This window comes from Limanda limanda, chromosome 9 (genome assembly GCF_963576545.1).
Source record: "Limanda limanda chromosome 9, fLimLim1.1, whole genome shotgun sequence".
NCBI classification, from domain to species: Eukaryota; Metazoa; Chordata; class Actinopteri; order Pleuronectiformes; family Pleuronectidae; genus Limanda; species Limanda limanda.
The window spans coordinates 17,062,495-17,076,458 of record NC_083644.1 but is presented as its reverse complement, the minus strand read 5'-3'; the positions used below and the strand labels follow the sequence as shown (position 1 = coordinate 17,076,458).

Genomic DNA, 13,964 nt, shown 5'->3' with positions numbered 1-13,964 from the left:
TGTGGCTTTGCAAAAGTTCAACTTTGGTGGACTTTGGCCCGGGACATCTCCCTGCATTCACGTATCTGTGACTGTGACCTATGAGATGCTGATCAGGAAACACTGGACACTCTGGATTCTCAAACCTTACGAATGTAGGCCGTGTTCTCACACTTCCTACACTTTATCACTGATTTTCTGTCTGGCCAAGTCCTTTCATGCTGGTTCGTGCATCGTATTTCAGTTTATTGCTTTGCCATCTGGAATGGGCTTCCACGTCTGCTGCCCGGTGGCAGTGTTCTGTGGCACAAACAGATTTCAGACGTCTGCCAATTTTTTCCAAACACGTTTAGGACCATTAAAGATGAAAAACACATAAAAAAATCATATCCTTATTTCTTTAAGGAAAAGTATATATTGCCTGTGTTGCATTAATTATTGTTGTTATGGCCGTTTTCTTTCGATAGTAAAAGATGACAGGCTGTGTGATTTACCTGCTGTGATGAAAAATCAACTCTGTTCTCAAAGAGTTTTTCTCAAGAGTCTTCGAGGTTTGCATGAATGTTCATCAGTGGTTTACAGTCTTAAGACCAGGACGCCCACACGTGGTTTAGAGATTCATTTAAATTTTTCAATTTGATGGATTTCTCTCAGCATCTAAAAAATATACAGGGAAACTGATGAACCTTTGAGGGATCACATGCAGTAATGGTTTGGGAATTTAGATAAAGAAATGTGTTGCACTTACATTTTTACATTTGAATGAATACGAAAAAAAAAACAGTACTCATATTAGGAGTATCACTGATCAGATTCCTCACAATAGACTAATTTGCAGCTCAGAAAGGAGAAAACAGACAAAGGACTTGGCAAGATTGCGTGCTTCACATACTCAAACACACACACACACACACACACACACATTTGCTCTCCTCTATCCATTAACAGCAGGGTAGGGAGGGAGGGAGAGGGTGAGGACTGGGGGGTGGGAGGGTGAGGTGTGGCTGAGGCAGCCCTCATTATTTGGGCTGCGCCGCAGTGAAAAGCGCTGGGATTGCTTTCATTACAGAGCCAAATGAAAAAGCAGAGGCTGATTACCCGTGTGACGGAGAGGAGACGAGCTGGATCACGCTCTATTGGGGAGAGAGAGTGAAGGAAGGGAAGGAAAAAAATGGGGAAGGAGCGAAAAAGGGGGGGGGGGGTGCCTGCCTGCCTGTCTGCCTGTACTTCCCCAACAAGACTCCAAACAAGTGTGTTTGTATGTGTGTGGGTGACATGGAAGAGAGGGGGGGCTGCTATCGTCCCACTTTTCAAACAGGGCTCCCCGGGGAGGGATATGAATAATAATAACGACAGCAGCAATGCAACATGTAAATATCAAACAAATATCACAGTCCCATTTCTCTCTGGATTTTGTTTAGAGCTCTTTTACCTGCTTATGCCAGTTTGTTGTGTTTCTCTGAGCTCAATTGTTTCCAACTAAAGAGGCCCGGCACACTGTAAAGATATATTTTCATGAACACATAGGCTGAGACAATGATTTGTGTGCTGTGTGTGTGCGTGTGCAGCTGTCACATGAGAATGCGTGTGATATCAGATCAGGAGGGTGTCGGCGGTAATGTGGTGACGGCAGGTGTTAATCCATCAGACAGCCTCTGAGGAATGAACATCTGTGATCACCACAGAGCCAGAGAACATGCTCGGAAACCACATGACACTCACACACGCACACGCATGTTCCGACAGAGTCACGATCCATTGGTCTGATGAGTTTGTACAGGAGAAGGTTTACGATGGATAGTTGCCACTTTCACAGAAGATATTTTGATTTGTCACAGCAGTCCAGCAGATAAAAGTAATAATGGTTGAGTTCCATTAAGCTGCTCCAGTTCAAGGGCCCTGGTTCCCGGACTTTGTGATGGTTTACCAGGACACTTGAATTGAAGAAGGTCATCCTGGATGTTATGAGTTACACAACACATAGTCCACGTTAGCTACACAAGCAAGATTTGAGTTTAATCAAGGAGTTTATTTCATCATCTTTTAATTTAGTTTTTTTATCAGTGGAAAAAAAAATTTTTTTGTAATCTAGACGAACAAGAACAGTTTGTTGACAGAAGACAGAACTAAAACCTTTACGAATTTTTTTTTTATAGATCATCTTAAATTTCTCCTTTTGGAAGTCTGGTCTGATAAAAACAATAATTACTGATGATAATGATACACTTTTACTTGTATAGCACCTCTCTTAACAATGTTACAAAGACAGAAAAAATGAGATTTAAACAATGGAAAATAAAATGGATAGAATAATATAAATAGTCGACTTCAATCATTTGTAAAAACTCTAATAAAAAAGACAAAAGCTTTAAGAGGGGATTTAAAAGAGGAGAATGACTTTGTCAATTCAATGAGGATCGATGTGGGGACTCTGTCGCCCTTTGTCATGAGGTGAGACCTGGGAGTATTAAGCACTGGATCTGTGGCTTATACCAAATCATTAGAATGACTCTATAAGTCTACATACTGGCTCTTTAATATTGTCCTTGACATTTACTCTGACATTACACTTTGCCTTTCAGTGGCCTATAAGGAGTCTGAAAACCTGTTTTCTTTTCTGCGGTGTGAAATCTGACATGAATACAATTAGTTTTCTCCAGAAGATGAAACGGTTGTGTTGTTTTCTTTTCATGAGCGTTTGTGTCTGTGCTTGTCTCGTCGGATTAGTCGGTCAGAGAGCTGATGGGAAAAGGTGTGTTCACGTGTTTCTGTGCAGAGTCAGAGTTAAGCAAAATTTGAATCGGATCCAATGACAAACCCAGTTGTCAATCAAATTACAACACCCCCACACTGGCCTGATGAAGTAGATTAGCTGTTGCCTTAACTCTTAGGCACGCTAGCACAAAGAACATGTGCTAGCGTGTTTTTAAAACATGTTTTATTGTTTAACTCATAAAATACTTTGTCCTTAATAGCTGCTCATTTAGTTCTGATTTCATGTTATAGATTAAATACTTAAGATTTCAAACTAAGTTTTCAGGGGGATTGACTCACACTTGAATTCTATCAGGGGTCTGTCCACCACCAGTTGCTCCTTCACACAACACACACACACACACACACACACACACACACACACACACACACACACACACACACACACACACACACACACACACACACACAGCGGCTGGCAATCACACACGCTCAGAGCCACAAGTGAGGCCCAGGACACGCATGTCAGACCAAGAGGCTGCTGTTCTCCCCCTCTCTTATCCTCTATCCCAGACATGCTAATCCCTGCAGTTGCAGCAAGCAGGCGTGGAGGAGATAGGCTGGAGGTCAGTGTGAGCAGGTGTGTGTGTACATGCCGTCAGGCTCTGCCGGGCGACTGTAATCGGAGAAGGATTGGAGACAGAGCAGCTGCTGTTTTGGGGGGTTTTCTGGAGAGGGGGATATTTGTGGGGTAGAATTTGGAATGGATAGTTTATCCACTTCTGCCGTAAGTACTTTGGTGAATGTTTAAAAGTCTGTGGACAGCTTTTGTCGACACGATGGCATCACAACTGTCCAACTGTGCAAATCCAGTCTTAAAAAACGTAACAGTCTGACCCATGACTACTCATGAAATGATGTGACAGCAGAGAACTTGTGTAATAATGTAGCAGTACTTGTGTGTATGTAGTTTAGTTTTGTACTTGACCATGATTGACTACACCCGACATTGATGAATTCAGGTCAGAATGCTCAGTTTTAACCAGACCTGTGCCAAAAGATCCTATTTTATTTGACTCAAGCTGGACGCCTGTTTTCTAAAAGAACATCTTCCAACTGCTCCCAGTCAAATCTTCAAATGTAGATAAATAGATTACTTACATTTTTTAATTTTCTTTTTACAAACCTTGACACTTACCGAATTATTGCTGAAGGTTTTATTTTTTTTAATTTCAAAAACAGAGAATATATCATGATAAGATCAATGTTGTCCGAATTTAATGAATAACTAGCTGCAGAAACACCGGCTCAGGAGATAGAGCTGGTTGTCCACTAACCAGATGGTTCAGTGGATAGATGCACTGTGTAAATGTGTATGTGTGAATGGCAAAATAAAAAAAAATGGTGATAAAGTGACGTAACTGAGACCTTAAATCTGCTGTCAGTTCAAAATATTCTACCCTGACTCGTCTTGATCAACACTAGACAGCAGAATTAATGGGGTGCACAAATCGATGCTGGGAAGAACCAATCCAAGTTTTTATCGGCTCCTTTAGATAACCTCCTGTGAAGTGACCTTTGCCTTGGCTCCCTCTCCCAGCGTCTCCCCATCTCCCTCCTGGATAAAACCCTCTGATCCCAGGGATCTTATCACCAAATCTCCCAGCCTGGGTCTTCGCTCGCTTTTCTCCACATGTAATTACACTGGGTTGAATCTGAGAGCTGTGTAGGTAGTGAGGGGGAAGCATCACACACCGAATGAATGTGTGTGTCTAGTGAGAGCAGTCCCACTGAGCCACAGAGGACAGACTGGCTTCGGTTGGGGGCCGCCTCAAATAGGACCCCTGGCCGCTCCCCGCCTGGCCCCCCCTCCACCTCCGAGCTGCTTCAAAAAGGGACTTGAGAAAGAAAGAAGTGTTTCATACTGGCACACTCAGCGGCTCGGACCAGATGGAGTCTTTGTTCTTTCTCTCTCTCACACACACACACACACACACATACGGTACAAACATGTCTGTACTGTACAAAAACCGTGACACATTGCAAATGCACACACACACACATGCGTGCACGTTTCCTCACCATGCAGCAGGATAAATCCAGGATCACGGTGACAGGGGGGTGGTGTGATTCTCTTGTCCTCCTTCGTGTTCACATTAGTCATATGCAAATAGGCATTGTGCACAGAGAATGACACAAATCCACCATGTCTAAATCCTCAAAGAAGACCAGTGATGGCTATTTAGTTAACATGATTTATTAAGGTGTTTGACCCAGTTAGCACACGCAGCCGTAATACTGTGTTTGATTCAGTGGACTGGAGAAATGGAAACTGTCTCAGCTGGAATGCGAGGACACAAAGAAGAATTGAATGAAAATGAATTTATTGATTTTACAGATCGTGTTTTTTGTTCCTTAGAGACGAATGGAAGACAAATATGATGAAAGGAATGAGTGAGGATGAGAACAGTTGGAAGGTGGGATGTGTCTTTCAGTCTTATTTTTATTGTGCACATTTTTCTTATTAGTTTGCAGAAAGAACCATCATTTTTAAAAGCATTTTAAATACAGTTGGAGTTACAACAGAGACATTGTGGTAGTGTCAAGGTTCAGGTTTGACTGAAAACCCATTGTCGGTATTAATAAGTGGTGATGAGGAATTTAAAACAGCAAATTAATCCTGTGCAGGGATTAGGAATGTAAGAAAAATAACAAACACCCATCACTGAGTGCTGCACATCGTGTAAACAAAGGTTTTATCTGCTAATGGAAAATGGAGGATGTCTCAGTATTTATTTATTATTTTGGCCAGAGGTAAATGTTTTTTTTATGGGTCATGGTCTCCAATAGTTTTTTATGTGTCAAGTCTTCACCTCTTAGATTAGATTCTTGGTCATTTTAGGATTTGTTCTACAGTCTTTTTAGTAAATATCCGATTGATTGATCATTAAGTCGTGATGCTACTGAACGGTTTTCCAAATGCAATGTTGTCATAATCTTTTCCAGGAGATTTGTGTGTTTTCAACATCTAAACCCAAATCGCCTAATTGATGCAGCTGAGCATTCTGTGAGCACACAAGCTTTTTATGAACTGTTCTTGACAAATCTAACATTTATAACTGCACCAACCCATCTGTCTCTCGGTTGTACGTCTAATTTATTACCAACAATTTTAAGACAGCAAAACACTTTCAGGGTGGCACTGTGGTTTAGTGGTTAGCACACAGCAAGGAGGTTGCCCAGTTTGAATCTGTGTGGAGCTTGCATGTTCTCCCCATGCCCGTGTGGGGTTTCTCTGGCTTCCTCCCACAGTCAAAAGACACACAGAGTGAGGGTTAGGTTGACTTGAGATTCTAAACTGTCGATATAGAGGTGAATGACCCCGCTCCTCTCTGGCCCAATGTCAGCTCGGACAGACTCCAGCTCCAGCTTTACAGATACTAGATTGATGGATGAATCTAAACACCTTATTAAACCTAATCCAATGAGGATGTGAATCGGGATGGTGATAGTGGTGAGAGAAGGGAGAGAATAACATGGCGAAGAAGAAGGATGAGGAGCAGGATAAGGAAGCAGAGGATTCACTCACTCACTACAAATAACTCCCCACAGCTCAACGTTCTGGCATTTTCTAATGTTCCACATGGCATAAGGTCACGATCGTCCCCGGCTATTCCAGGAAAGAGTGTTCAGACGTTTCTGACAGGAAGCAGTCAGTGACCTTTTATGCTGGAAATGCTTGGCTGCTGTTGCGTCTTCGTTTTCCTTTCCCATCAGCAACTGGATGTGGAGGCGGAGCAGCAACACACCCTTGAGCTGAGGTAAGTATGAAATGCCAGTCTGTCAGCTCGTGTCTCATGGTCTTTGCCGTTGCTGCTATCGGCCCAAGCCATCAGCTCAGGATGAAGCAACCTTCTCTGCAAGTGTTTGCTCATTTCTCAGAATTCACATTGACAACCATCAGTAACTCCCTTTGTTGCCCCGTTACATGTGTGTGAAGCAATAATCCCCAATTATTCTAATGATTTAACAAAAGGTTTCAAGTAAAAAACAAAAACAAAACCTCCACCAAACTGTTTGAATGTCATAGACAAGATAACCTCGGAGTTCCAGAGACTTGAAAGAGGAAGGTCTTCAAGGAATGAGATTCATGACAAATACTAACCTGACCTCAGCCAAATGAAAACCCTTATCAAGAATTTATCTGCATTGTTCATCAGTGTCTGACCCAGGTCTGAGTAAGAGAGAATTATTTATCTTCCCACCAGGATATTATATGTATGCAGCAGGTTAAATTGTGATAAACTGAAACAAACAGAACATATCCTACTGTTATATGTGTTTGCCATGAGCAAAGATCCCCACTTATTGTACAAAGACCCCAAAAATCCCTGTGTTTCTTCTTGACTGACTATAAAGAGGATCAAAACACACACAGAATATGAATGAGAGGAAGGCTGATTTAATATAACAACATGAGACGTGTGAAAAACCTCATTAAAAGGGGAATGGGATTTTATTTGGCTATATAATCGTATAAGGCACTACATCACCCAGGGCAGAATTGTCATTTACAGTCCACCATTAAATTATTCACATCCAGCGCTCATTTCAGTCACTAGTGGTTAGTTGACGGAGTGGTTTATACACGTGCTGATGAGAAGCGAGAGAGGTCCTTCCGTGTGGTTATTACAGCTGAAACAGATGAAAGAGGAAACAACTGACAGAGCTGCAGCCTGACATGTCTGACACTGGTGGTTATAATAAAACCAGAATCTCTTCTGACTTCATGTAAAAACATTGCTTTTCCTGTAGCGCCACCTTCAGGGTAAACGTGATAATCTCGGCCACAAGTGGTAAGAATCTAGTATTAACATCCATGTAACAGGTTTGTTTTTTTTGGTGTGTGATGAGCATAACAGCCTCAAGAGGCCGCTGGTCTGACAGAATCTTACAGTGCATCTCAAATCATAACAAAACTCATGAAGTAAGTCCAAGTACCATGAGGGGGTTTACGCACACACAAAGATGCCAAATGTTTTCATAGAAAATAAATAGTTTGCCAACTGTGATTTAAAATGCTGCTGTTTTAAAAGAATCTGCAAATAGCACGACAAACAACAAAGTGCTATGCATATTATGAAAAAAAGAAACACATTGACAGACACAACATTGATGAATATATTAATACTGTCACTGATATTAACAGTGGGCGTAGACTGGACTGTTAAACATCAGGAGCTGAGCCAAGATTCTTCTCTATCAAAACGTAAATACTTCTGTTTCTGTGCGTAAGAGAGCTACGATAAAATGGAAAATTTGGTTTATTATTTGTTATTATTATCATCTGTTATTGTTGTTGTTGCTCTGAAATTTGTCATCTACATTTCACAGGTGAAACCATCGGTCAATGCATTAATTCTTCCTATTTAGCCCAACTTCGTGAGTTTGACCCTTTCTACCAATTTGCCACATTATCTTTTATAACCACAATGTGTGAGTGTGACACATCTAATTCTTATGGATTCTGTGTTTATTTTGCAGTTTGATCTGACATCTTTCATGAGTGAGCCAACTTTGTAACTAAAGTTATCAACTCAGCTATAGTTCGGTTTTCTGGAAGCTGTGGTTATTGTCATCTGACAATATAAGGCACCATAAGAAAAAAAACTCGTTTTGGGTCTTATCACTGTCTCTACAGCACCAGATCAATAAAATCCAAATAGATTTGTCTATCTAATACGACACCAGGCCTGTATGACTATGGATCACTGCTACAGATATAAGCTGGCAACAGTGCAATACAAAGTGAGCTGTGTATTGCATATGCTCTGCTCATGTTCATGTAACTTTGAACTCATACAGCCATTTAACTTCCTTGTTTTTATGGCTCAGCATCAATGGATGTTTGTTCTACATTTTCAACCCCTCTACCTGGTAAAAGAATCTATGTATATCCATTATTTACCCAAGTTCACTGTGTGAGCTAGCATTTGGCAAAGTAATCCCATCAATTAAATTATTGACAGAGACCTGTCAGTCAACAAGTCTTGAGTATTATCCTGTGAACTCTCTTTGATTGGTCCTGCCTCTACATTTTACATGTTAGTACAACACTGACATGTTGTTTAACTGACGTTCAGTTACATAACGATAAACGGCTGGAGCTGGAGAAATATTCAGAGCCAAAGGAAACAAATCCTTTGGCTACAGCCCTGACTTCACAGGCCCGGCAACGCCCACAAATATCACTAAAGTATCACAGCATTTCATTTGGGGCTTGGTTTAATCCAGGTCCAAGAAACTGTCATCTTACTTTTCATAGTTTTGAAATGTTCAATTTGTTCACTGTGCAAAACTATTTCAAGGTTTCAGTCACTCTGGTAATGTGAGCAATAATGTTGAAGTATTGTAAATAGTGGCTATAACGATTTGGATTGTACCATAGTCTACAATCTGGAATTATCCGGTCCAAATTTAATATTTATGCTATTCACATCCATGCTACCCTGGTCATAGTGCATATACAAAAAGTGGCTGATAGCAGGATTGTGTCAGTTCTATATCTACATATTTTTGACGTTTAAGGCCTCGTTAAAGTGCTTCCACTCAGAACTTGCTAAGGGGCGGCCGTGCCTTCACCAACACGGCTGAGAGCAGGTCTGTGGGCCCGGAGTGGTGCGGCACAGCAGTGGCAGAGGGGTCCCCATTCTTGGTGTCAGAGTTCATAGGCGTGGCAGCTTTGCCTCTGGTCAGTGTGGACTTGCCAGTACCACTGCCCCCTCCTCCACCCAGACTGGTCTTGCTGTTCTCTGCTGTGGGGATGACCGTGCCCAGGTGGAGGTTGCCCACAACAGGCGAGCCAGTGGACTCCAAACTGCTCTGACAGCAGCACAGCAGCCGGAAGAAGGCTGATCTCATCTCCCTGCTGGACAGAGTGTATATCAGAGGATTGAGGGCAGAGTTGAGCACAGCCAGAGCGATGAACCAGTCCACCTTGTAGAGCACAGGGCACTTAAATGGGCTGCAACCCACATCCAGCAGCAGCAGGAGGAAGAGCGGCGCCCAGCACATGACAAACACTCCAAGAACTATAACCACCGTCCGTAGCAGGGCCAGTGAGCGTTCCGAAGGCCGACTGCTCACCCTGCGACCGCTGGAGGTCACCAGGCGGTAGATCCTGATGTAGAGGATGATGATGGCCACCAACAGAGCACTGAAGACACTGATGCAGAAGGCCACGTAACTCTTAGCGTAGAGCGGCAGCACCGTGGAGCAGGAGGTCACATTGTCCAGGCAGTTCCACCCCAGGCTGGGCAGAGCACTGAGCAGCACTGACACAAGCCAGCAGGCGGCCAGCAGTCCCAGGAGCCTCCCTCGGCCTGCCGTCTCACAGGGACGCAGGCGCACCATAGTCATGTGCCTCTCGATCCCAATGGCCAGAAGGCTGAAGGTTGAGGCGCTGAGGGCCACAAACATGCTCCCTTCTCTGGCCAGCCACTGCACCGGCGTCAGGAAGTAGGTGTTCTTTCCCGAGGTAAAGATGTTCACTGCATAGGCCACACCAGCCAGCAGGTCTGACAGGGCCAGGTTTCCAATGAGGAAGTACATGCGGCTGTGGAAGCGCTTGTTCTTCCAGAGAGCAAGCAGGACCATGACGTTCTCCAGGACGATCAGCACGCAGATGAAGAGCAGCACGGCCATCTTACAGGCCGCGATGCTGCGAAACGGATCCCACTTCCCTGTGTGGTTGTAGTGTTTGACGATGACAGCATTCATCCCTTCCTCCATACTGTCCATACTGCCTGCTTCTCCCGGCCTTCCTTAGTCGCACAGCAGAGGGAGCCACAGCACTGGACACAGCTGCGGGAGGTCAGTCTGCTCAGCCCGGCAGACTTAGTGCAGTCATTTTACAGCCTCATTTGTCAGGGACCTGCCAATCACATGCAATTAAGAGACCACATTTACTCTTAAAATAGACATTTAGCACAAACACATCCCAAAAGTCACATTCAACAAGGTTTTGGCTACTGTTTGTCATAAAAAGATCTCTCTGATGGCTCTGCAAGAAGCATCCAAAACATTCAATTTATAATAAACATCAAAAATGTATATCTATTAGGACGTCCTCTTTGATTCTACATTTAAACAGTTAAGAGCATCACTGAGATTCTAAATCTTATGTAGAGATTTGACTAAGATAGCAGCAACATGTAGAATATATAGTATATAGGCTACTCTATAACGCAATAAAAAAAGGAAGTTGTAAATTAGGTTAAGTTTATTGTCACACTTATTACTCTTGGTTACTTATTATTAGAACAAAGAGCTGTGGTTAAAAAGCCATTGTGTCATAGCCTACATGCCATTACTTATAATTAAATAACAATTTCTGGGGAAAACGCTATGACTCCCAAACAAATGTCAATGATCATAAGAAAAATAAGTATTACTTAATTCATGCTTTATTGTACATAAAATACTGATGATGGATAAACAGGGTTTATAAAATAGTAACATCAATAATAAACCCCCTTTATGTTCATTAACCATAAACAAATTATCCTCTATCAATAAATCAAATAGTTTTAACACCATTGAAACAGAGGTGTACTTGAAACCAGATGCCTAATTATTGTAGTAACTGCAACTTTCCTGTTTTAAAAACTTGCCTTCAAGTGTCTTTCTGCACAAACTCTCTCTAAACAGTTATTGTATTCCTTCATCAAGCAGCTTCAGTAACTTATCGTACCTTGGGAAGTCATTGCCTTCATCTAAGGATCCAGGTGGTGTTGAGTTTTTAAAGTTATTATTCTCTCCTGCATGAAGATGTGCCGGTAAAAGAAAATGCCAAAATGACGTCGCCTTGTAGTCAAAGCTCCGTGTCTTGTCCGCTTTCCAATCACTGCAAAAACTTCCTCAAACATTCATTCAGGTTGTGCTTCTCTGTCGCCGCTGCTCTGTGTCTGCTCCCGACTCTCCCTTCTCTCACCCCTCCTTCCTCATGGAGAGGCGGGATCTTTACCCAACTCTCCATTTTGATTTTTACCAATCAGGAGAGGGCAGAGCCATGCGCTGCATTTGTCCACATGATTTGTTCATAATAATATGACATGAAGTTGGATTGAAGGTTGATTTTCAGCAGCTTCAGGTAGAGTTTTTATTCTCTGAGCAGGGAGTAGTTGACTGTGTAAGAAAAGCATTGTCTATTCCAATTAGGGAAGTGTGTTATGAGTCAAGGGCTTTTACTAACCAGGAAATCTGGACCATGGTCCAAACCAAGGTTCATATCTTTGATATATTGTCTACAGTTGATCGGGTTAGTTTTTGTTCACGTTGACATTTAGGGATCGGACTGAAGACTTTTGTTAGATATACGTACGTTATGTTGTCACATGGGCTGCGTCTTCCTCTGCGATTGGTTTGTAGACGGACGTTCATTTGAAGTGTACATGTGGTGGTTTGATTGTGCTAGCTTTTTTGATTAAAGTGCAATGAAAAAAAGTTGCCTTTCCATACGAAGGGGGAAAAAATGTGTGAACCGATTCCCTTCACTGCTGCTTCTTGTTCTTGTTCTTGTTCTATTGTTTAAAGCCATCTCAACTTCACGTTGGTCAGAAGGTCTGGACCAAATAAATAAGTGTGTAAGCCCTCAAAGGTTTAACTGGTGCCTCTGCTATTTGGCACCAGAAACACTAGGTCTAAGCACATTATAAGTTGAAACAATTTTTTTGCCCCTTTACAATGTGCCTGACAGTAGCCGGATCAGTGTAATGGCAGACATGGATATACAGATATGTGGTTTTAAGTACAAAGACCAATCGCAATATCCTTCTTCTCCCACATTCTCCTCTCTGGAGTAGATGAGACGTTGGCTGAGACCCCAGATTGAGGAGCAGACTTGTTGGCAACCAGGTCAACCAGGTTTGTTTAACTGTTGCTGGAACAGAAAGACTTTTGGCAGGGACGGCAAACTCAAGGTCTGGCTATGAGATCTGGCTGTGCATTCTTTGTGGTGCTCTGGATTGCTGAACAGTTTGGAAGATCATCGTCTCTGTGACTCACTCATGCCTCTGGAGGCTTCATCCCCTAGATATCACCCAGGAAAGGTGAGGCAAGGCCCCATGTTAGGGGACCTTCTCAGGGTTTCCAGGTGTAGGATCAGAAGGGGGGCAATCTAACTTGGGTGTTGACCGGAAGCTAGCCGACTGGGATGCTAATTGGTAGTTAGCATACTGGGAGATGGCCCAGTCCTAACTGACATTTTACTAGGTGGTTAGTACGAAAATGTCTGGAGCAACTGACTTTTGCATTCTCACATACAGCCTCCTCTGGAAAAATTCTGGAAATGTCCGGAGTTCAGCGCATGTCTGAACTCCTATCGGACCGGTGCTACAAGGGTGGCCGGGATAATTGGGCACAGGTCAAACGCAACCTGGAGGGACTGAATCACAAGAGCAGGAAACAAGGACAGGAAGTGAAGCAACACACCAGGTAAGTTATTCCAAGTTAAATTGGCAATAACAGATAGAGTCCAAACAGTCCCTTTTGGGAAGAATTATGACAAGAACAGATATGAGTATTGCTCCTGCCTTGTATTGCACAATAAGAAAACAATGCTGATGTAAGGCAAATGTTCATAACTAATAAGTCCGGAAAGTTTTGTTTTAAATGGCATCGAACAAACTGTAGTTGAGAGAAAGGCTTCTTTGTTTTCCTTTCCCTCGGTTTCTCTTTGCTGATTTCTGCTCTGTTTTTCAAGCTGTCCATCTCCTCTGTTTTTTGTTTTTGCATTCTTTGGTCTTGCTGAATCAAATTGGCTAAAATAGCATGAGACAGACCACAAATTGAGACAGTGATGGATAACAGTGCTCGCTAACAGAGACTGACAGCGTAGAAAATTTTGATAAAAAGAGGGATAGATGGAAAGAGACAACAAGGAACATGAAACTGTGTACCAGCACAACAGTTTTCTCTCTCTCTCTCTCTCTCTCTCTCTCTCTCTCTCTCTCTCTCTCTCTCTCTCTCTCTCTCTCTCTGTTTCTCTCTTTCACACACAGTCCCTGTGGTATCACAGATTTGTGAGGTCACAGGCAGTCTGGCCCCTTTGCACATGTCAGTCCAGGCATTGCAGATTAATGAATGACCTCCAGAGCTGTTGACTTTACCCCGAGCAGCAAGAGATGTACAAACTCTCAGACAACATTTATAAGCATAAGAAAACACCCCAGAGGCCTTGGCTCCAGGTTGTTGCAAGCTGGACACACACT

General features: G+C 42.7%; 1 protein-coding gene across 1 annotated transcript; it reads right to left on the bottom strand.

Annotated features, from left to right (window-relative positions):
* Positions 1-8,546: 8,546 nt before the first annotated feature.
* Positions 8,547-11,624, bottom strand: s1pr3a (sphingosine-1-phosphate receptor 3a). Its single transcript, XM_061078339.1, has 2 exons — positions 11,447-11,624; positions 8,547-10,627 (listed from the first exon to the last, which is right to left on the bottom strand). Exon 2 carries the CDS (start codon positions 10,492-10,494, stop codon positions 9,304-9,306), a length of 1,191 nt encoding a protein of 396 aa, XP_060934322.1. The 5' UTR covers positions 10,495-10,627; positions 11,447-11,624; the 3' UTR covers positions 8,547-9,303.
* Positions 11,625-13,964: the final 2,340 nt, after the last annotated feature.

Bases quoted from the DNA above. Each gene is read 5' to 3' on its own strand.
- s1pr3a (XM_061078339.1), bottom strand. From the start codon at position 10,494: ATGGACAGTATGGAGGAAGGGATGAATGCTGTCATCGTCAAACACTAC.